This window comes from Macrobrachium nipponense, chromosome 32 (assembly GCF_015104395.2).
Source record: "Macrobrachium nipponense isolate FS-2020 chromosome 32, ASM1510439v2, whole genome shotgun sequence".
NCBI classification, from domain to species: Eukaryota; Metazoa; Arthropoda; class Malacostraca; order Decapoda; family Palaemonidae; genus Macrobrachium; species Macrobrachium nipponense.
In genome coordinates, this window is record NC_061094.1 from 52815188 (window position 1) to 52840187 (window position 25000).

The following is a 25000-nucleotide window of genomic DNA, read 5'->3' on the forward strand; positions in this document are numbered from 1 at the left end:
CCCCCCCCACCACCACCACCAAAAAAAAAAAAACTTAATCCACTGTTCACTTTTCTTCACTCCCAGGCACCGGCCAAGTCGTCGTACGTCTGGCAGACGTGAACGACAACTCTCCCCGCCTGAGCCGTGACCTCTGGGAGGTAGACGTGGAGGAGTCCTGGAGGGGGGAGGCCCCCAGTAATAAAACCCTTGCCCAGTTCACCACCGTGGACCACGACATTTCCAATTACTTCTTTTACAGGGTAAGTGTTTCAGTTGATGTAATTAGAATAAACGGTGTTAAGAGGGTTTCTCTATCCTAGCAAGTATTTTGATACTGTGCTGATGGCTTAAGTAAATATTGCTTGTTTAAAGGTGAAACATTTCACATTTAAAGGTCAAACATATTTATTTAAAGGTCAACATTGCTTATTTAAAGATCAATATTTCTTATTTAAAGGTCAACATTGCTTATTTAAAGATCAAATATTTCTTATTTAAATGTCAAACATTGCTTATTTAAAGGTCAAATATTTCTTTTTTAAAGGTCAAACATTGCTTATTTAAAGATCAAATATTGCTTATTTAAAACTCAACATTTCTTATTTAAAGATCAAATATTGCTTAATTTAAAGGTCAAACATTGCTTATTTAAAGATCAAACATTTCTTATTTAAGGTCAAACAGTTGCTTATTTTAAAGGGTCAAACATTGCTTATTTAAGATCAACATTGCTTATTAAAGGTCACACATGCTTATTTAAATGTCAAACATTGCTTATTTAAAGGTGAAACATTTCTTATTTGAAAGTCAAACATTTAATATTTAAAGGTCAAACACTGCTTATTTAAAGGTGAAACATTTCTTATTTAAAGGTCAAACATTGCTTATTTAAAGATCAAATATTTTGTTTATTTAAAGGTCAAACATTGCTTATTTAAAGGTCAAACATTGCTTATTTAAAGATTAAATATTTCTTGTTTAAAGGTCAAACATTTCTTATTTAAAGTTCAAACATTGCTTATTTATAGGTCAAACATTGCTTATTTAAAGGTCAAACATTTCTTATTTAAAGGTCAAACATTGCTTATTTAAAGGTCAAACTTTGCTTATTTAAAGGTCAAACATTGCTTATTTAAAGGTCAAACATTGCTTATTTGAAGGTTAAACATTTCTTATTTAAAGGTCAAACATTGTTTATTTAAAGGTGAAACATTTCTTATTTAACGGTCAAACATTGCTTATTTAAAGGTCAAACATTTCTTATTTAAAGGTCAAAGATTGCTTATTTAAAGGTCAAACATTTATTTAAAGGTCAAACATTGCTTATTTAAAGGTGAAACATTTATTTAAAGGTCAAACATTGCTTATTTAAAGGTCAAACATTGCTTATTTAAAGGTGAAACATTTCTCATTTGAAGGTCAAACATTGCTTATTTAAAGGTGAAACATTTATTTAAAGGTCAAATATTGCTTATTTAAAGGTGAAACATTTATTTAAAGGACAAACATTACTTATTTAAAGGTCAAACATTACTTATTTAAAGGTCAAACATTACTTATTTAAAGGTGAAACATTTATTTAAAGGTCAAACATTGCTTATTTAAAGGTCATACGTGGCTTATTCGAAGGTCAAACATTACTTATTTAAAGGTCAAACATTGCTTCTTTAAAGGACGTGTAGATTGTATTTTTTTCGGTTTGGATTTGGATGTATGGATAAATGGGGCGTAGATAAGAAAATATATTTGATTTTTTTTTTTTTCGTTTAAATGCGAGACGTATTGAAATATGGGGAATAAATAAAAAAAATATAAATTTGTTTCATTCTTTTGAAAATTCAGATATCTGAGGGCGATTTCAGATTCTGGAGATTTGCTTGCAAAAATATATCTTTAAACGGAAACAAGAACATAACTAATGCAAATTATGATATTTCCAAATGTTGCAACATTATTCCATTTTGTGTTTCTGTGACTGGTGGAGCTCCTCTACTTTTTTTTTCTTTTATTTATTTATTTTATTTTATTTTTTTTTTTTGTAGTGGCCCTCAAAGGTTTCAACCCGATATGTATCTACTTTTGCGGCGTTTTTTTGGTACAAACCCGGCTGGGAATGAGTGTAAATACATGAAAAAAAAAAGACTGCAAATATCATGAAGATAACGAACCACCCCCGCCCCACCCACGAAATGTTAGTCCTAGATAACGACACTATATAAGAAAGATCCTTTTGATTAATTCTGTCAAAGACCGAGTTATATTGCACAATTCACGCTAGAAATAATTGTTCAAGTTTAGTTTTGCAATGTCTACCCTGTTAAAACTGCGCCAGTGATTGCTAGATGCATTTGCAAGACTAAGAAAATAGCGAAGGTTTTATGCCGAGTTTACTTTTAAAAAGTCACGATATTAATTTCATTTGACAAAATCAACGAAAGCAACCTTTTGACCTACACAACATTTTGTGTGTAGGTCAAATGGGATTTCACCAAGACACACGATAGACAATCGAGAATTTCATTACACAAAATCAACGAAATCGACCTCTTATATATATATTGCATTTGGGACGAAATCTTTAAATTTTTTCGTTCAGGTCAAATGGGATTTCAACAAGACACCATGATATATATATATATATATATATATATATATATATATATATATATATATATATATATATATATATATATATATATATATATATATATATATATATCATATATATATATATATACATATATATATATATACTATATATATATATATATATATATATATATATATATATATATATATATATATATATATATGTATATATATGATATAATATATATATATATATATATATATATATATATATATATATATATATATATATATATATATATATATATATATATATATATATATATATATATATATATATATATATATATATATATATATATATATATATATATATATATTATATATATATATGTATATATATATATATATATATATATATATATATATATATATATATATATTATATATATATATATGTGTGTGTACTATATATGTATATATATATATATACTATATATAGATAATATCTCGATATATATATATATATCTATATATATATATAAACTCATTGTCCCTTCATACATCTTAAAGGAATTCAAGCTGAAGTATAACTTTAATTCGCCTTTTCCAAACGAGCATAAAAAAATAAGAAAAAACTATTATAAAAAAAAGAGCAGTGAAGCATAAAGCCATTACAATGCAAAAAGAAAAAGAAAAAAAAATACATAACCCGATTTTCGCAACGAGCGGAAATGAATCTTTTAGAGGAGGTTATCCATGGGAAATTAACCTTGTCCACTTCGTGGATCTCTTCCTTTTTTTCCTGTTTTTTTTTGGTCGTACTGAGAGTTTCTCTTTAAAGTCGTATTTTCACTCATACGTTTCGTGTCGTCTCTTTGTTCTCTTACATCTTTCTCTTACATAATTTATTCATATTATTTCTTTGAAGAATTTAGGAGATTTTAATTTTTTTTTTTTTCTGGCAAGGGCGTAAAGACGAATTTAACGTAAAATCTTCCTCATCGTTCTTTTATATAGTGTATTTGTAAAGTATATGGAAATTAGTATCTTTCGGAAGCTATTTTTAGCTTACAAGTTCGTTGAGTGTTATTGAATTTTTGCAGCAACTTCGGTATTATATAGTACAGTATTACGCCCTTAGTTTCACTTACAACTGATTAATACACTCATATGTATGTATATACACATACATACACATATATAATTATGTATCCTTAAATACACGGTAGAAAGGTAAGTGAAACGGGACTTGGAACAAGTATACTTTCGTAGTGTATATTCTTGAAAAAATGTCGAATATACTACTAAGAAAGTACTACATGTTCCAAGTTCCTGTTTCTCTCACCTTTCTACCGTGGATTTGAGGAAATTCTCCAGTAGGTGTTCCTTCGCGCTACATTGGATATATATGTATGTATGTATATATATAATAAATGAACGATTTATATGTATGTATACGTTTCCAGTACGTGTTCCTTCGTGCTACATCGGATATATGTGTGTATATGTGTAGTATATATGTATATTTTATATGTATGTATATATATATATATATATATATATATATATATATATATATATATATAGTGTGTGTGTGTGTGTGTGTGTGTGTGTGTGTGTCTCCTGTACGTGGTTCTTCGTGCTACATTGGATATATATATGTATATACGTGATTGTATGTGTATATAATATATATGTATAATTTATATGTATATATATCTCCAGTACGTGTTTCTTCGTGTTACACTGGATATATATGTGTATATGTGTATGTATGTATGTATGATATATATATATATATGTATAATTTATATTTATGTATACATACATACATACATACTTTATAGGCACCGTCTTCCCTCGCCCAATTTGCATCGGATGAGCAATGCATATGCAGCTTCCATTTCTCTCCACCACGCCTCCAAATTCGTGCAGACACCATTTCTTACCCTCAGGGAAACTTTCGAGGGTGAAAACGAAAACTACCGCTGCGTTGTTCCATTTATTATTCTGCGTCGACAGATGTTTCGGCCATTAACTCGCGGCTATCAATTTCACCTGGTGAGAATGGAGACGGGCCAGTTTTCCTAACAGTTTTATTCCAACAGTTTCACGCCAGTTTCTTTGGACTCTGAGATCATTCCTTGATTAATAAGGAATCCGGCTCTTTTTTGTTTTTGTTTAAACCAAGGTTTCAGGGTGAGGGTGCTAGAGGAATGTTAGTTTTAAAATTGTAGGTTTATATATATATATATATATATATATATATATATATATATTATATATATATATATATATATATATATAGTATATATATATATGTGAATGATTATCACATCACCGTGATTCATATAAATTATTCGAGCTACAGATGTCCTTTAATATCTAATTCGTCTACCTCGGAATTGATATATTTTCATATATGTAAACCGAAGGGGAATTATTATCAACTAAAAAATTCCCCTTAGGTTTACATATATGGAAATATATCAATTCCGAGGTAGAGCGAATTAGATATTAAAGGACATTTGTAGCTCGAATTATATATATATATATATATATATATATATATATATATATATATATATATATATATATATATATATATATATATATATAGTATATATTATATATATATTATATATACACATATATATACATACATATATATGTATATATAACACATACAATTTAAAACTAACATTTCTCTAGTTACCTCATTCTAAAACCTTAGTAAAAAAAATCTGGATTTCATATTAATCAAAAAGTGATCTCAGAGTCCAAGAACTGAAGTAAATCTATTTTCTGATTTCAAATTATAATACTTGACGAAATTAAAAGCATTTTTTCATGAATCTTTGGAAATAGCAAAAAAGGTGAATTGAAAGTTATGGTGTTAGGCAGATGACAATTCTAATTGTAGATGCCACGTAATTACTTATTTTTTATGGTGACAGGTTTAAACCAGAAACGTACATGATAACGCTTACGAAAATGGGAAGATAAGAAACGCTAGTGGCAAATTTATATATATATTATATAATATATATATATATATATATATATATATATATATATATATATATATATATATATATTATATATATGCCACATGCGTTTCTTATCTTCACATTTTGGTAAGCGTTATCAATACGTTTAAGCTTAACACCAGGCATAAAAATAATTACGTAGCCTCTATACTTAGAATTGTCATTTGCATAACACCATAATTTTCTGTTCACCTTTTTTGCTCATTCAAAAGGCTACTTAATGAATAATTCTTGTAATATCGTCAAGTATTAACATTTGAAATCAGACTATAGATCAGGCCTCTTTTCAAACCGGAAATTTCAAACGCCATTAACAGCATGCAAGTAAAGTATACTGGTTCTCGTTAACCCGGAGTATTCCCTGTCAACAGCGGATGTATCTTGCTGAGTTTCCCATGCAGGGGAAAAAAACAGAAAATGTCATTAAGATCCATTACCATTTTTCTTCTTGCGATCGTTTCTCGAGAATTGCTTTTGTCGTGTAATATACAGGAAATTCGTTTTCATTTCTTTGATTGTGATTGAGGAAGCGGTCAAGGAATATTACTAATATTGTCTGTTGGGGTCATTTTAGTATGATTTTCTTGGATGTATTTCGTATCACCTGTAACGAGATGAAAATGAAAAAGGATTTTAAGTAGGGCTTTTATTTTTTATTTTTTGTAGGATACTTGCCGACACGGGACTCTGATAAAAAATCCTTGGAAAGATTCATTTCTGTAGAACCCCATGGTAAAGGATCTCAAAGTAGAATCTATGCTTTCTCAGCTTTAGGAAATGATAATAATTATTTTTTTTTATGTTGCCTATTTACATTATACTCTTCGGCGCTTGTTACACCTGGGAAAGAAACCCATTTAGAGATATAGAGGTTAACCCAAGGATTTGTGTAGGATGGATTCATCTCTGAGATGTAATAAAAATCCATGACAGTTCTGGAGAAGATTTTGGTTTAAATTCATGCTAACGAACCCGTTTCCATAAACAAGTTTGATTAGAATTTGCCGTAATAGTTGTTTATACTTTAGCTGGCTTTATGCCAGCACAGGCTCTTGCTCATAGAGCATGCCGTGCAAAATGAGAAGGTATATCGTCTGATTTGTGGAATATCACCCAATGATAGTAAAAGACGGGAATGTATATCAAATCCTGATGTGTTGAATATTATCCAAATGACTGACATGCAGTATGTGTAGACTGGAGATCAAGACGAAATTTGGACTATTACTGAAAACAAGAGTGATCCCCTACGTCAAAACCAACAGGCAGAAAGTTGAAGTTACAAATCTGGAGAGAGAGAGAGAGAGAGAGAGAGAGAGAGAGAGAGAGAGAGAGAGAGAGCAATAAGATAATAAGTCTGTATACGGTTATCATGATTAGGTACTGAAGTAATGCAATGATAAGATACTATTTACATTAGAGAGAGAGAGAGAGAGAGAGAGAGAGAGAGAGAGAGAGAGAGAAGGATATTTTGTGTAATAATTAATATCACTAGTTAAGTCACTCTTCTGCTAGGTAAGATTCATCCAGCTCGGCTGTCAGGCACCACACACCACTCCAGTGAATTTTGAGATGTGGGGGGTGGGGGGGGGGGGGGGGGGGGGGGGACTGAAAACCTTTTCTGGATATATGGAAACGTTGATATTCAATTTCACAGCTGGACATGCATCCAGAATATGCCGCTTAACAAAGCCCCGCGTCGTCGTTTAGAATAATCCTGAATGAGATTCGGAAGGATTTCGAAAACTTGAATAAAAAAAAATTCAATCAGTTAAAAAGCGACCGGAAGCTTTAATCCCCGAGGCCTGGAACGTGCTGGAAAAGTAAAACTGGAAGCTCTCCTCTACTAAAGCCGGGGGCCAAAAGAGGTATGGGTGGCACTGTTGTGACTGAGAATTTTTATTAATACATTTGCATTCGAAAATTCCTGGAGCCTCCTGGGTAATCCTGGAGCCTCCTGGGTAATTCCTACGGGTGAGTGAGCATATGGATGGAGATGAAGGGATATTGGACGCTTGAAAATCCGTATTACTGTAAAGAAAAATATTTTGACGTCTGTGGTTTGGTCCTTTATTCTTCTAGTGTCAGCTACTGGTCGTAAATATTGCAAGAGAACGCCTGAAGAGGTTCACAATGAAGAGTAAAAACGTCGAAATGAAATGGTTGTTATCATGACACCCCAACAGAAATTAAATGTCAATATGTAAATGCCACCCGCCAATCTTTACTCCAAGATATTGATGAATACAAAAGGACTTCTCTTCCGATTACCATCCAATATAACAGATAGTAAATATTACTAGCTAATAGCAGGTAGTAAACCCACCACAGACACTTAAAGGGTTTTACCGCAGACTGGATAGAGGCATAGACGAAGCTACAGTGTTTTACCACAGACCAGATAAACGATGTTACAGTGTTTTACCACAAGAAAGATAAACGATGTTACAGTGTTTTACCACAAGACAGATAAACGATGTTACAGTGTTTTACCACAGAACAGATAAAACTAGTTACAGTGTTTTACCGCAAGACAGATAAACGATGTTACAGTGTTTTACCACAGAACAGATAAACAATGTGACAGTGTATTCGTCATACGTAGACCAACCCCTTTATTATTAATTAGTTTTGTCTAATATATCTCAAAGAAAATGCAAGTACTGCTCAGTATTTGTGCCTTTTCAACTCTCAAGTAATAAAGTAAGAGTAATCTGTCAATTGCGAGGAAACACGTGTAGGTGTTATTTTTAACACTTTGAAATTATATAAATGGAAGTAGCATTATACGAGAAAAAGGTAGAATAGAAAAATATATCATGACTATTATCCTTACCGTTGGGCAAACAGCGACAGCTTCCCCCGTTTGTCCTTTTTTCTAGTTATATTGTGTAATAATCCTCCGTATTCTATCCTAACTTTGCAGTTTTTTACCAAGATTTTCTGAATAGACTTATATGTACAAAGGAAATTACTTGCGATATTCCCCCCCAAAAAAAATGTATCTTTTCCGTTGAAAATGTTAAAAAGGAAACGTTTACAAAATCTATGATTATTGTAGTAATTATTGCAGTGGATTATTGTGCAGTAAAAACATTTTAAGAGTGATCAGAAAGGTATTTCAGCCATAGCCAATAAGATAGACAAAGCACAGTAGATTGAGCCAAGTAAAGAAATATTTTACAAATGATAGAGAAACGTAAGTGGAGAATTTTATATTTTGTGTTCTCCTACATTTTTTCGATCAGGGAAAGACTGGGAATAAAATGTTCTTTTGATATTAATTATTAAAATACGATACTTGTGATTCTGGCTTTGCATGGACTTTTATATTTTGATAACAGACGATGAGAACATAGGCTTGTTTTTCATCCGTTTTTACTTAAGTATTTTCCTGTTCTTTAATAGCAATTTCACTGCCAAAATTCTTTGAAAATCACCTACTTTGACAGGTCAGGCATCAAGTATCACAGAGGGAAAAAATTAACGTAGTTAATGAATTCAGACTCAGGTTTTGTAAAATACACGTGAAAAATAAATTATTAGTCCCTTGCTTTTGACTTTTGGGGTGTCATAGAGAGGCTTGGAAAACTTTATATATATATATATATATATATATATATATATATATATCGAACTACAAATGTCCTTTAATATCTAATTCGTTCTACCTCGGAACTAATATATTTTCATATATGTTTAACCGAGGGGGAATTTATTATCGCTTAATTAATAAATTCCCTCCCGGTTAAACATATATGAAAGTATATTAATTCCGAGGTAGAGCGAATTAGATATTATAGGACATTTGTAGTTCGATATATGTATATGAATCACGGTCATGTGATAGACATATATATATATATATATATATATATATATATATATATATATATATATATTATATATATATATATATATATATATATATATATATATATATATATATATATATATATATATATATATATATATATATATATATATATATATATATATATATATATATATATATATATATATATATATATATATATATATATATATATATATATATATATATATATATACTGCTATATATTAATTAAAAGCGATGCTAGGGATTTTGGCTTTGCAAGCACAGTTGAACTTTTGGCAGACAATTGCAGATAATTTCAAGGGCCTGTTTTTTAATTCATTTTAGCTTTAATATTCTCCTTTTTTTGTACCAATTTTACTACCAAAATTGAGTGAAAATCACCCAATTTGACGAACATTTTACAAAAAATGCCAAAAATTGAGTGAGAGGCACCCACTTTGACGAAGATTTTACAAAAAATGCCAAAAATTGAGTGAAAATCACCCACTTTGATGAACATTTTACAAAAAATGCCGAAAATTTAGTGAAAATCACCCACTTTGACCAACATTTTACAGCATATACCAAAATTGAATGAAAATCACCCACTTTGACCAACTTTTTTTACAGCAAATGCCAAAATTAATAGACATTCAGCTATTATAAATACACGTGGAAAGTACATTACGACTCGGTCAACGGCCTGGATATGAAGTCACCACGGTAGATTAATATGTCCTAATGCCAATTAGGCCGGGTCATGTGACGCCTAATATCACGGACGTCTGTGTCGAAATGACACGGTTAACGTTAATGTCCGGAATTACATATCCGGACACTTCGCCCGGGATTTGCATTCATTGACCAGCAGTTGTCTTTGCCCAGTTTGCAAGATGCAAGCACACCCGACTATTTGCCTGTGCCTGTTGTTGCTCGCGTATTGCAATCATGGAATGTATAATGATTTTTTTTCTATCTTAAACCGCTATTGAATGATTATGTCTTCATACATTCATATTTGTTGATAGATATACTTACATAAACTGTAGTCATCAGTCAACATTATTCTGGATGAAATTATCAGGTGGAAACATTTTGTTAGTTTGTAAGCGACAAGATGTGGTCGATGTTCAGACACACTTATGATTTGCTGAATTCGTCACACACACACACACACACACACACACACACACACACACACACACACACACACACACACAATATATATATATATATATATATATATATATATATATATATATATATATATATATATATATACCCTATAATCATTTGGCGTGTCATTCCAGTTTTTGTTTCAGTTTTCATGATGGTGTAAATCTATCTATACACACACACACTACACACACACACACACACACACACAACACTATATATATATATATATATATATATATATATATATATATATATATATATATATATATATAGTATATATATATATATATATAATATATGATAAATGAAAGTGACTTTCAGTAACATTTCACGAGCTAAACTTCAGTAAAATTGTGACTTTTTTTCGAACACTCTAATTAATAGTAGTTGAACAAATATATTATTGAACCTTCCTGAAACCATAAATGCTCGCTGCTCGTTTTCGATGCTCTGAAATTCGACGTTCCCAACTGGAAGTTGGTAGTCTCTTGGAATTTTTTTTATATTCCGCGCCGAGAATTAGTCGAAATTTGGACTTCATCTCCAACACTGGCAATTATAATTTAAACCATTTGCGAAAGTTCATTACCATCTGCATGAAGCTTTCACCAGGATGGAAATTCCACTATTGCATTTTTTTTTTCTCCCTCTCTCTCTCTCTCTCCCTCTCTCTCTCTTTGTCGCAAGTTTGGGCGTTTAGCTCATTTTACAGATCCAGCCATGAAAATTTTGGTAGCTGCTCTGTTAAATTTGTCAGGATTATTTTTCCAGAACGCCATTTCTTAACATTTTTAATTGCTATTGATCACTCAATAAGTCACTTTTTTAATTCCATTTGTTTTATTTTTACTGGAAATTTATTCATCTATTTTTTTGTGAATTTATTCAACAGTTTTTTTTATTTCATTTGTTTTATTTTTGCTGGAAATTTATTCGTCTATTTTTTAGGGAATTTATTAAACTGTTTTTTTTATTCTATTTGATTTATTTTTACTGGAAATTTATTCGTCTATTTTTTAGGGAATTTATTCAACGGTTTTTTTTATTTCATTTTCACTGGAAATTTATTCATCCATTTTTTTAGGGAATTTATTCAACGGTTTTTTAATTCCATTTATTTCATTTTTACTGGAAAATTTTTCGTTTATTTTTAAGGGAATTTATTCAACGGTTTCTTGAATTCCATTTGTTTCATTTTTACTGGGAATTTATTCATCCATTTTTAGGGAATTTATTCAACTTTTTTTTTTAATTCTATATGTTTTATTTTTACTGTGAATTTATTCGTCTATTTTTTAGGGAACTTATTCAAAGGTTTTTTAAATGCCATTTATTTTATTTTTACCGGGAATTCGTTCAAACATTTTTTAATTGTCATTTTTTTTTCTGGTAACCTAAAATCTTTTAGTAAGTCGCTTTGTATGGAGGAGTTAATATAGTTGGAAAATAGATAATAAATGTACGCAGAATATATATATATACAGAATATTTCGAGAGGAGAAATAATTTTGGGTGAAACTTGTAAACCAGACCTATGATAATTTTACAGGTAGACCCAGAAGGTTCCAGGTAGGTTTGGTGTCGCAAAAATATCTGAATAAAAATATTTTTTCATAAGCTACTGGGAACTTCCTTTGGGAATAGAAGAGTCTTAGTGGTAAGGTAATTTGGCAATTCCGTCATTGACGTTTTAAAACTACTACTACTACTACTACTACTACTACTACTACTACTACTACTACTACTACTACTACTACTGAGAGTTCCCTTCACTCTCGCCTTTTAGCAAATTGTACCCGAATCCTAATCTGCAGATGGCCTGTCGCTGGAAAAACAATTTGTATGTTATAATTATTATTATTATTATTATTATTATTATTATTATTATTATTATTATTATTATTATTGTTGTTATTATTATTATTTGTCTATTTATTTATTTAGCAGTAATGTACACATGGGTCCATGGTTACTCTCTCTCTCTCTCTCTCTCTCTCTCTCTCTCTCTCTCTCTCTCTCTCTCTCAAGTAAATAAACTGACCCCCCCCCCTTTTTTTTTCCCTTCCAGGTAGTGGAAGAGAGTGGCTGGGGCTGGCAGTACTTCGACGTCAGGTCACGAGGTCACATTGGTGAATTATACTCGACCCACCCTTTGGACTACGAGGATTCAGCTCATAGGCGAGGGTTCCGGTTTATGATCCAAGTAACTGACAGGGTGAGTAGAACCACTTTCGAACTTTTCTATTTTTATTTTTTTCGCTTACTTGGGGAGTAACCCTACAAACTATTTTTTTTTTTTTTTTTTTTTTTTTTTGCTGTCTTTGGTTTTGTTGGGGCGTAGGAAAGCCCTTTGGAAAAGCCTGGAAAGGTTTGAATAAAACTTTATTTTTGCTTACTCGCTTGTTGTTGTTGTTGTTCTTGTTCTTCTTGTTATTGTTATTGCTTTTTTATTGTTGTTGGGGGCGTAGGAAAACCCTTTGGAAAAGCCTAAAAGGACTGATTTTTATTTTATTTCTTCGCTTAATCGGGGAGTAAGCCTAAAAAGGTCTGGGAAAAGCGTTTCTCGTTGAGTTAAAGATACAGGAATTATAGTATAGAATATTTATGATTTATTTATTGAAGTGAAAATGTAAAAAAAATTAATAATATACATGTTAAACAGTTCAGAACAGTTGTTTCTAATTAAATATAGCAAACTTATTTTAATATTAGCTGGTGAAACAACGCGCTGGAGGTCAGATCATGCCTTGTTTTATTTATTCGTTTTTATTATCATTTAAAATTTTTAAGTGTATTTTATTATTATTTCTTTACACTGAAGGACCTCATAGGTCCCAATGCTTGGCATCGGGCCTAAATTCTATATTTTATTCCGTCCATATTTCTTTCATTTCCGTCACTCTCCTTCGCCTTGTTCAAATACCATTCGGTACGATATCTCCGTGACTCGGAATAAGTCGGCCGGGAGGAACTGACAAGACGGGTGATATATGCACTCATTTGCACTCTGAGCTAACAGAGTTCCTGGCGCGCATAATAGCGCTGCGGTTCTCCGAGTCTTCAGAACGCACACACACACACACACAGCTCTGGCTGGTGAATTGGCTAGTGGAAATTTCGTTTAATTTCTGTGGTTATAGAAGTTGTTGGTATGATCTAATTTTCTTTTTCAACTCTTCATAAACCCTTCATTTTCCTTTCATCGTGTGAACTTTGATGAATTTTTTGGATACAGATACAAGTTTTAGACATTTTTGGTAAATGACCCTTGGTTGCTATTTTGTATCATATGATGATTGAGATTTGTGTAGTCAATAGTGACCCAAAGTCCTATACATACACACACACACACACACACAACACACATATATATATCATATATATATATCACTTAATATAATATATATATAATCTAATATATATAGATGTGTGTATTATATCGCAATGAATAACATTCTTACTGACCTGAACGGGTTGATGTTCTTATAATCAATTTCTCTTGAAAAAATTTTATAATTTCATTTAACATTCTCCTCCTACAACATCCAACGTCCCTTTTATCTGTTGCTATAATCAACAGTATCCCACTTCCCCCCAACCCCCACCTCTCCCCCCCACCCTAGCCCCTTCCAGAAGTGGGGGGGAGGAGGATATAAAAGAATCCTACTGAATCTTCCGATTTCCAACTTTTTCTGACCCGAAGGAAATAGAGGAGGACTTCCCGCGAATCATCTTACCAAAACTAATTAGTCTGTGAAGCCCCATAACTGCAAAAAATATAATTATGCAGACGGTGTTTTTCTTTGCCTTACTTGAGCGTGGCGCCCCTTTTTCGTTGAAAGATATATATATATATATATATATATATATATATATATATATATATATATACATGCATACTTACATACATATAAATATATAGGTATATATTTTTTATGTATGTATGAATGTCTATCAAAAAACATGGGTGCCAAGCTAAAGAAAGGCAAAGGAAAACACGGACTGCACAATTTATATATATATATATATATAAATATATATATATATATATATATATATATATATATATATATATATATATATATATATATATATATATATATATATATATATATATATATATACCCAGCTGGGGAAGATGTTACTCCTATCTATCGTTCTTTGGACATATCTTGCTCCTAGGGCCTGGTCTTGTGCCACCCACAGTTAGCATTCCTTCTGTTTGTTTCTTGAGTTCTCCCTTCTGTAGCCACTTCCATGTTTCATCGCAGGCCAGTTCTTTAGTCTGTCTCATGTACTGTCCGTGCATTGTTGTTGTGCCATTCCTCTGTTCTGCTTGTCATTCTCCTGTCTCTGTATATTTCTGGGTCTTCGTCTGTGTTTATCAGTCTTTTGCCCCAGTGCTCTGCTCTCGATGTTGGCACAGTCCTCTGTGCTTAGTAGCTCTCTCATTCCTTTGTTTCGTGATATGTAGAGTCTGTCTGTATTTGCTGTTGGGTGTAGTGCCTAGTGTATTGTCATGTTTTTCCTAGTTTTTGGTATATGCTGCTGAGTTCACGCTTCGTCCACTCCACTTCTCCTGCGCTGTATATATATCCTGTTTTATATATTCTCCTTCTATTAGTCCCGTGTATTTGTATCCTGTCTTATCCATGTTTGATGCTATGTCCATCTGATAGTTTTATCTTCTTCAGTCCTTGTTACTTTGCCTTTTTGTATGTTGACCAAGGCACATCTTTCTATTCCAAACTCCATCATGATGTCCCCAGATTTAATCCTTACAGTTTGGATTAAAGTATCTATTTCCTTGATGCTATTACCATACAGCTTGATGTCGTCCGTGAACATCAGATGGTTAGTTATGTTGTCTCCTTTCTTAAGTTGGTACCTGGTACCCATCTTCCATAGTACTTTTGTCATGGGAATCATGGCTACTACGAAGTGTAGTGGGGACAGTACGTCACTTTGAAAGATCCCTCTCCTGATGTTAACCTCTCCTAGCCTTATCCCAGAGCTTATAAATACCTTATTCCAGTTGCGCATTGTATTTCTAGGAAACCTATGGTGTTTTCCTCTGCCCCATATAATTTCAAGGATTCTATTAGCCATATGCGTGGTATTATGTCGAAGACTTTCATGTAGTCAATCCATTCCGTGCTTAGGTTGGTTTTCCTTTTCTCACTATTCTTCATTAACATTTTGCTGGTCTTTTGTGCTCCTACACCTCCTTCTGCTGCCTTTCTGTTGCCGGTGGATGGTGTTTGTATCCCCTAGGTAGTTGTACCCCCTTTCACTGATGATACCTGTTAGTAACTTCCACATTTCTATTATTATTATTATTATTTTGTTTTGAATTTGTATTATTATTATAATATTAATCTTATTAATTTTTTTAATTATATTTTTATTATCTTTTATAATTTGTTTCTATTTCATCATTATTATTATTTTATGTTTAGTATTTTTATTTATTTATAAAAATTTTATTTTATTTTGTTTTTATTATTTTCATTTTTATTTGTATTATGAATATTTTGGTATTAATATTTTCCATTTTTTTATTATTATTACATATCATCATTTTACTATATTTATCCTTATTTTCACTATTATTATTATTATTATTTTAAATTTATTGTATCATTATTTTAATTTTTTATATATTTTTATTGTTATTTTATTTTATACGTGTTCTTATTTTAATTTTGAATTTTTAGTATTATTAATTTACTTATATTTTTATTTATTTTATTTTCAATTTTTAATATTCTATTTCATTGTTATTATTAATTTTATTTTTTTCATTTTCATTTTCAAGTGTATTATATTTTTTTTTATTCCTGTTATTATTATTATTATTATTATTATTATATTATTATTATTATTATTATTATTATTATGTTATTATTATTATTATTATTATTATTATTATTATTATTATTATTATTATTTATTTATTATAGTAATTTTTTTTTTATAAGTATATTTTTATTAATATTATATTTTACTTTTTATTTATTTTATTGATATTATTTTGAGTTTTATGTTTATTATTATTATATTTTTCATTACTATATTATTTTTTATTTTAAATTGTATGTTTATTATTTGTATTCTACTGTTGGTGATTTTAGTTTTTTATTTTATATTATTCTATTTTTAGTTTTTATTTTATTTCTATTTTTATTTTTCTTACTTTCATTATAATTTTTATTTTTTATTTTTATTAGTTTATTTTATTTTTTATTTTTTATTTATCATTGTTATTTTATTATTTATTTATTTACATTATTTTTATTCGTATCATTATCTTTATATTTTATTATTTTTATATCTATTTCTATCATTTTTATTATTTTATTTTTCTTACAAAATTATTACTATTTTTTATTTTTTTTACTTTTATTTTTATTACTATTTTTATTTATGTTATTAACATTATTTCTTTATTATTTTTGTTTTTTTCATTTTTATATATTGTATTTGTATTTTTAAATCTAATTATTTTTTTCGATTTTTTCTTATTAATTTCATTATCATTTTCTATTATTATTATTTTATTTATGTTTCATTTTATTATTTTTATTTTGTTCTTTGTTCCGTATGTCAACAATCTTTTAAACATGTTATTAAAAATGGTTCTTGCCTTAGCTGCATTAATTTTATATAGGTCTATTTTCGTAATTGTGGTTCTCTCATAGTTGCTGAAACTGGTGAGCAATTCACCGGAGTCTAAAATAGGTAATTATAAAAGTATATTTCAATTTTATTCAAATGTCAGAAACTGTTGTTAAAAATTTTCTCAAGAGTAAACTGGATTCTGACTATTCCTTGGTAAGGGCCTCTTATGCGGAGGTAGGTGACGGACTGAAGCAGGAGGGTGAGTCCATCTTCTTCTGTACTGTATTCCAGTTGCGCATTGTATTTTTGAGGAATCTGATGGTGCTTTCCTCTGCCCCATATAATTCCAAAGATTCTAGTATCCATGTGTGTGGAATCATATCGAGGGCTTTCTTGTAGTCAATTCATGCCATGCCTAAGTTGGTTTTCCTTCTCTTACTAATCTTCATTACCATTTTGGTGGTCTTTTGTGCCCCTACACTTCCGTCTGCAACCTTTCTGTTTTCGGGGATGGTGTTTGTATCCTCTAGGTAGTTGTACCACCTTTCACTGATGATGCCTGTTAGTAACTTACACATTATTATTATTATTTTTATTATTATTATTATTATTATTATTATTATTATTATTATTATTATTATTATTATTATTATTATTATTATTATTATTATTATTATTTTGAATTTGTGATATTATTATTTTATTAATCTTATTTATTTTTGTTATTTATATTGCCAATATTTTTTTATTGTTATTATTTTATTATTTTATCTTTATTGTTATTATTTTTATTTTATTATTTTCACTTTATGTTTATAATTTATTTTTTTATTTTCAAAGTTATTACTATTATATTTTATATTTGTTTTTATTATTTTATATTTATTTTTATTTTCATTTAGAATTTTTTTTGTATTTCATTATTTCATTTTTTAATTTATCATTTCATTTATTTTATTATTTTTATTTATTTTTATTATTTTTATGTTTATTTTTAATATGATTTCATTTCAATATTATTTTTATTGTCATATGCATTATATTTATTTTTATTTTATTATTATTATTTGATTCTTTTAAATTTTGTTTTAATAATTTATATTTTTATTACTTCTATTTTTATTTTATTACTGATATTATTTTTAGTTTTATGTTTATTATTATTTTTTTGTTGTTTTCATTATCATTTTATTTTTATTTATTTATTTATTATTTTAATTATTAGTTGTTGGTTTGGTATCTTTTTTTAAATTTTTTAGTTTTTTATTTTTTATTATTTATTTATTACTTCAATTTTTTAATATTTATATTATTTCATTTTATTCTGAAAATTAGTACTATTATTTTCTTACTTTTGTTTGTATCATTATTTTAGATTTATATTTATATTTGTTTAACTTTTTATTTTAAAATTTTATTATCATTTCACTAATTTTATTTATAGTTTTTTATTTTTATTGTTATTATTTTTTATTTTTTATTATTAATATTACTCTCTTATTTTTAGTGATTTTTTTTTCCTTTTTTATATTCATTATTTATATTTTTGACAATTTGTTATTATAATTTTACTAATTATATGTATATTTGAAAAAAAAAATTCTATTATTATTATTTTATTATTTCTTATAAGTATTTTAATTATTTTTATTTGTTGATTTTTATCTATAGTAAATTTAGCTTTATTTTTTTTATTTATTTATTTTTTATTTTATTTTTCTTTCTATTTTTTATTATTCTTATTTTTGGTATTATTATTTTATAATTTTTGTATGTTCTGGGTGTAAACCACCTTGTAAACATGTTTTATTAAAAATTATTGTTGCCTCAGCTGCATTAATTTTATATAGGTCTATTTTCCTAATTATGGTTATCTCAGTGTTACTTAACCAGGTGAGTAACGCACCGAAGGTTGGCATTTTTAAAATAGGTAATTTTGATAGTCAATGTTAATTTTATTCAAGAATGCCAGAAACTGTAGTTAAACATTCGTTGTATAACCCGTAGAGTTTCTCAACGATAAAGTTAAATTCGAAGTCTGGATTCTGACGTTTATTCTGGGACTTCAGATATCCTCTTATGCGGAAGTAGGTGATGGACTAAAGCAGGAGGGTGAGTCCGTCTTCTTCTGTACAGGTAGTGCATGAGAAGTTCGATGTCATCCTGTCAGACTCTCAAAGTTCGATCGTGTCAGACTGAACCCTACTGAAGACATCAAAAGGGACGCCTACCGGGTCATCAGTACCATGAAGGCGGCAACTAAACGCAGTCCACCTTCCGCCCACCCAAAGGGGCTTCACCCTCGGTTACCTCTACCTTAACCTTAAAACCTATAAGGAAGGCAACCCTCTCCGCCCGATTATTAGCTAGGCGCACGCCCCGACTTACGCCCTGGCCAAACGCCTCAATCAAATTTTGACTCCCTACGTCTAGAGCTGCTATAGCTTAAGATCACTGGTGGAGTTCCTTGGAGAAATTCGCGACTACCCCGGCACTGGCATCATAGCGTCCCTCGACATAGAATCCCTCTTCACCAACGTGCCCTTCGTCGTCCAGACCATCGACATTATCTGGGATCTCGTCTACCGTGACCAGTCGGTGGCACCACACAATATCCCAGAAGCCTCTTTGTGTACTTTGCTGGACATCTGTGTAGATGTTTCGCCAGAACGATGGCGAACGTAGTATATCAATACATAAGCCACCCTCCCCACGAGGATGTCCTGGGAGGAACACAGGAAAGACTACAGTGCATCTTGCGTAGAGAATCTCCTGTCACACCCAAAAAGGGGCCATCAAGAATCACGCCCTCACCGCCCACGGAGACGCAATCTCCCGCGACTGCGTTATTCGCAACGCTAGGATAGTACGGAGAGCACCAGACCCTCGGAGCCGCCTGAGCCTTCTAGAGGCGTTACTCATCCAGGATCAAAAGCCCTCCATGAATACTACGCAGGAGGCCTTTCTGCTCCCGACCTGGATGCGAATTAACGCGCCAGTACCAGTAAACAACAACATATCGCCGCCCGAAAACGCCCCAGTTCAAGAAAATAACACCGAAGACAATTTTAACACTATCAATAATACCTTCAATAATTATTTTTATTTTTATTATCATTGTTTTTATTTTTTATTTTTATTTTTATTACTATAACTATTATTATTATTATTATTATTATTATTATTATTATTATTATTATTATTATTATTATTATTATTATTATTATTATTGTACTGTATTGTATTATTGTTGGGGAGACAGACGGTTTTGAGGTGAGAGTAGGATTACACCAGGGGTCGGCTCTGAGCCCATTTATCTTTAACATAGTGATGGATGTTATAATAGAGGAAGTAAGGGAGACAGTACCATGGAACATATTGTATGCGGATGATATTGTTCTGTGTGCAGAGAGCAGGGAAGATCTGGAAGTGAAATTGGAAAGATGGAGACAAGTACTGGAGGACAGAGGAATGAGAATAAGTAGATCCAAGACAGAATATATGTGTACCACCACTGAGGGGGATGATAGAGAAAGTATTCAGCTTGGTGGAGAGCAAATAAGGAGAGTTGATAAGTTAAGTATTTGGGATCTTTTGTTAACGCTGGAGGAAGTGGAAGAAGAAGTAAAACATCGGGTACAGGCAGGCTGGAACAACTGGAGAGCGGCCTCGGGAGTTCTTTGTGACAAAAGAGTGCCGCTTAGGTTAAAAGGAAAATTTCACAAGACGGTGGTAAGAACAGCAATGCTGTATGGTACGGAAACAGCAAGCATGAGAAAAGCAGAGCAGAAGAAGATGGATGTGGCAGAAATGAGAATGCTTAGGTGGATGTCTGGGGTAACAAGAGTGGATAGGATCAGAAATGACTACATAAGGGGGTCAACTAAGGTGGTGGAAGTATCAAAGAAAGTGCAGGAGGGGAGGCTGAGATGGTATGGACACCTGTTGAGGAGAGATGAGGACCACGCTGGGAGACATACTATGGGGGTGGAGGTGCAAGGAAGAAGAAAAAGAGGGAGACCAAGAAAGAGATGGATGGACTGTGTGAGAGGAGACTTACATGAGAAGGGAATTGATGAGGCAGAAGCACAAGATAGAAATAGATGGAAACGGCTCATCCGAAACGGCGACCCCATATAAAAATGGGAACAAGCTGGGAAGAAGAAGATTATTATTGTACTTATGAAGCAGACCCTCTCTTATGATTACGGGTATAATTTCCACTGGCATATCCCGTGTCCTTATTTCTATTTTCTGTTCCTGATACTTGTCAGTCTTTTCTCTCTCTCTTTCTCTTCTACTCTTGTTCATGGTATTACGACATCAATGGGTGATACTTTCTTCTTCATTTTGTCAACGTCACTTCTGGTCCATTGGCACGTATCACCCTTTGTGTTCTGATACCACAGTCCCCGAGGATATTTGCTTGACCGTTTTCTATCACTAAGCTCTTCCCCATGTATACTCTGCTCGTCATCTTTCAGTTGTCAAAGATGGAAGGCGGTCAACTATGTTGACCTTTTAACATAGTTAAATTATGGTGTCTTGTGCCACATAAATCATGAAAACATAACGAAATATTAAAATTTTCATTGCTTCAAAAGGTGACGGCATACATGTAGTATGACGTCTTCATCCGTATGGCAACTAAAATTAATATTTATTAAGCAGAGATTTTTTTAACGAATTACAATTACAGTTACCTTAAGAATGTGTAACTGATAATATTTCAATTAGATTACAATTATGTATATATATATATATATATATATATATATATATATATATATATATATATATATATATATATATATATATATATATAACAGCAATAATACAGCTCGAAGTTAACTACCATGAAACGACCTTAACATTCTCACCAAGCATTAACGCTACTAGATTTACCGAATCGTAAAACGTCGACCTATTTGCCCGAAATGAATAAACCCCGGCTAAAACGTTGAACAAGGCGCACCTGAACGCTTTAAAAAAACTCTCTAACCCGGAGACAGGAACGAGGTTGTACACGAACGGAACAAGTCGCTTTGTAACCCTGATACCAAAGCGCCGTAGCGTGAAATTGCGGGTGTCCGTGTAAACAAGGAGGGTCACAGGAAATTCTTAACGAATAGATACGTCTTGGAAATACCCGGACAACTCCTCCGTGGGAGTAGAGGAATGAAAGTTCCTGCTCTTTCGAGAACAGCGGTGCATTTCGAGGAAAAGGCTTGGGTGTATTTGGTTATTTCGCATTGAATTGGGCAGTGTTATACATACACACACACATACACACACACACATGTATATATATATATATATATATATATATATATATATATACTATATATATATATATATATATATATACATATACATATATACATACACATACGATATACACCACACACACACACACACACACACACACATATATATATATATATAAATATATATATATATATATATATATATATATATGTATGTATGTATCCATGTTTACATATTCATACACAGATCACCTGCTAAAAGTACAAGTAGACAAACGGTGTAACATTCCATAAAGAGCCTTATGTGACGCACACACATACACACACATTCACAGCAGAGAGTTACGAAGTGTACTTGCTAGCTGCTTTTGACTCGGCTGATCCGCTTACGTTAAGATTTTCCGAGAATATCTCGTGGCAAATCCCAGTTTCTGAGAAGGTTCCCTATGGCACAGACGCCAGAGATTTTAGTATTTACTCATTTTTATAAAGATAAAATGCTCTTGAAGATGTAAATAATCCGTTTGTCGTTTGGGAATCTGCTCAAGTTATCCTTGCGTTTTGGTAGTAGTTTTTTTTTTTTTTTTTTTTTTTTTTTTATTCCTTTAAGTGTTCTTTGGTGAGTAGTGATTGATAATTATAATCAGTTTTACATTATTCAGTTATTCCATCTTTGAAGTTTTATTTTGTAATCATAATTATAATGATTCATCATCATTACAATGAACATTCGATTTTTCCACCTTGGAGGTGTTATTTGATAATCATTATCATAATGATACATAATCATTACAATGAACATACAATTTTTCCATCTTGGAAGTGTTAGTTGATAATTGGTATTGATTTTAATAATTTTAGGATTATGACAACGATTATTGAATATGATTATTATCGTATGCACCATAATTCCTGTTTCCCTTTGATATGTACAGTTAAAATTAATCTGATCTTCATTATATACCAGCGTAATTTCCCTCTCTCTCCTTCCTCCTCTCTCTTCTCTCTCTCTTCCTCTCTCGTCTCTCTCTCTCTCTCTCTCTCTCTCTATATCTCTCTCTCTCTCTAATATATATATATATATATATATATATATATATATATATATAATATATATATATATATATATTTACCACTAATTTTTCTTAAAGATGCTTTGCGGACTAAATCTACTATAAATGTTATTATTATTTCTGTCTGTTGAAATTTATTATCAGAATTAAAAATTATTTGATAATTACTAATTATTGTAATGATTTATTATCGACCAGTGATTACTGAGGTGGCGTAGCCTTCTACGTAGTTATTTCGATCTATTGGCATTTATTCAACCTTCGAAGTGCTATCTGACGATAATTGATAATTATTGTAATAAATTATGTTTTATCAATGATAAATTATAATTTATTGCAATAATTGCTAATCATCAGATGACACTTAAAAGGTTGAATAAATGCCAACAGATCGAAATAACTACGGTGAATGCTACGCCATCTCAATAATCACGGGCCGATTATAGATTATTACAATAATCGGTGCTTATCAAATAAATTATGTTTTACCGATGATTATTGAAATAACATCGAAGTCGCCTCAATTTCTTTGCTTCTTCGATAACTTACAATGATTTTGATGTTCATTACAAACCAATATAAATACTTTCTCTGTATACGAGTTGCCAATATGTCTTTCTTGCAGACACCTCAGGGTCTAAGATTACTTTAAGATGCCTTAAACCACAGAGCCCAAATTTACATAAACGGAGACTTAATTATTCTCATAATTTATATAACCAGTCGGCGATTATTGAGGTAACATCGTCTTCACTTTAATTTTTGTGCTCTTTCGATAAAGCATAATTGATTTTGATGATCATTATATATCTGCATAATTATTCTCTGTATATCATACCGTTAAATAATTTGACTTATAATTGCAAGAAAGGAATGGTTTTATTTTTTTTTATAGTCAATATATACCAAAGTAATTGCTCTATGTCTTATCGTTAGATAATTTCCCCCCCCCCCCTCCCCCCCAGCGCCCCAGGGTATAAATCTACTTTAGAATTGCTTTAAAAAAATCGGGGCCAACTTACTTTTTTGTTTTATTTATTTTTTTTTTTATTTAGCCGTGACACTGAGAACTAGGGCAGGTTACTCGACGTTAGCATCCAGTGAAAAAGTTACCTACGGGATAGTCCTCGCTAACTTTAGGTTTAAGGGGCAAACCTAATTCATTTCCGTAATAGCGGAGACTTCTAAAGGTCACGTTAAGAGGGGCGTGGTAAGGTCTCCAAAGGCCTTGGGAAATATCGGGCATGGGCTGAGAGGTGGCCGGTCATGAAGTCACCTCAAAAAAAAAAAAAAAAAAAAAAAAAAAAAAAAAAAAAAAAAAAAAAAAAAAAAAAAAAAAAAAAAAAAACGCAGTTTTTGCTAGAAAAATGTAGGTCCCGGTTAAAGTCACATTAATTA

The 25000-nt window shown here is 30.9% G+C and overlaps 1 protein-coding gene across 1 annotated transcript in view; it reads left to right on the plus strand.

Annotated features, from left to right (window-relative positions):
• LOC135207505 (putative neural-cadherin 2) overlaps nt 1–25000 on the plus strand; it is a 375807-nt gene that overhangs the window by 310144 nt on the left and 40663 nt on the right. The window contains 2 exon segments of the mRNA XM_064239328.1: nt 67–242; nt 12710–12856. Of these exon segments, the coding sequence (XP_064095398.1) occupies nt 67–242; nt 12710–12856 (323 nt within the window).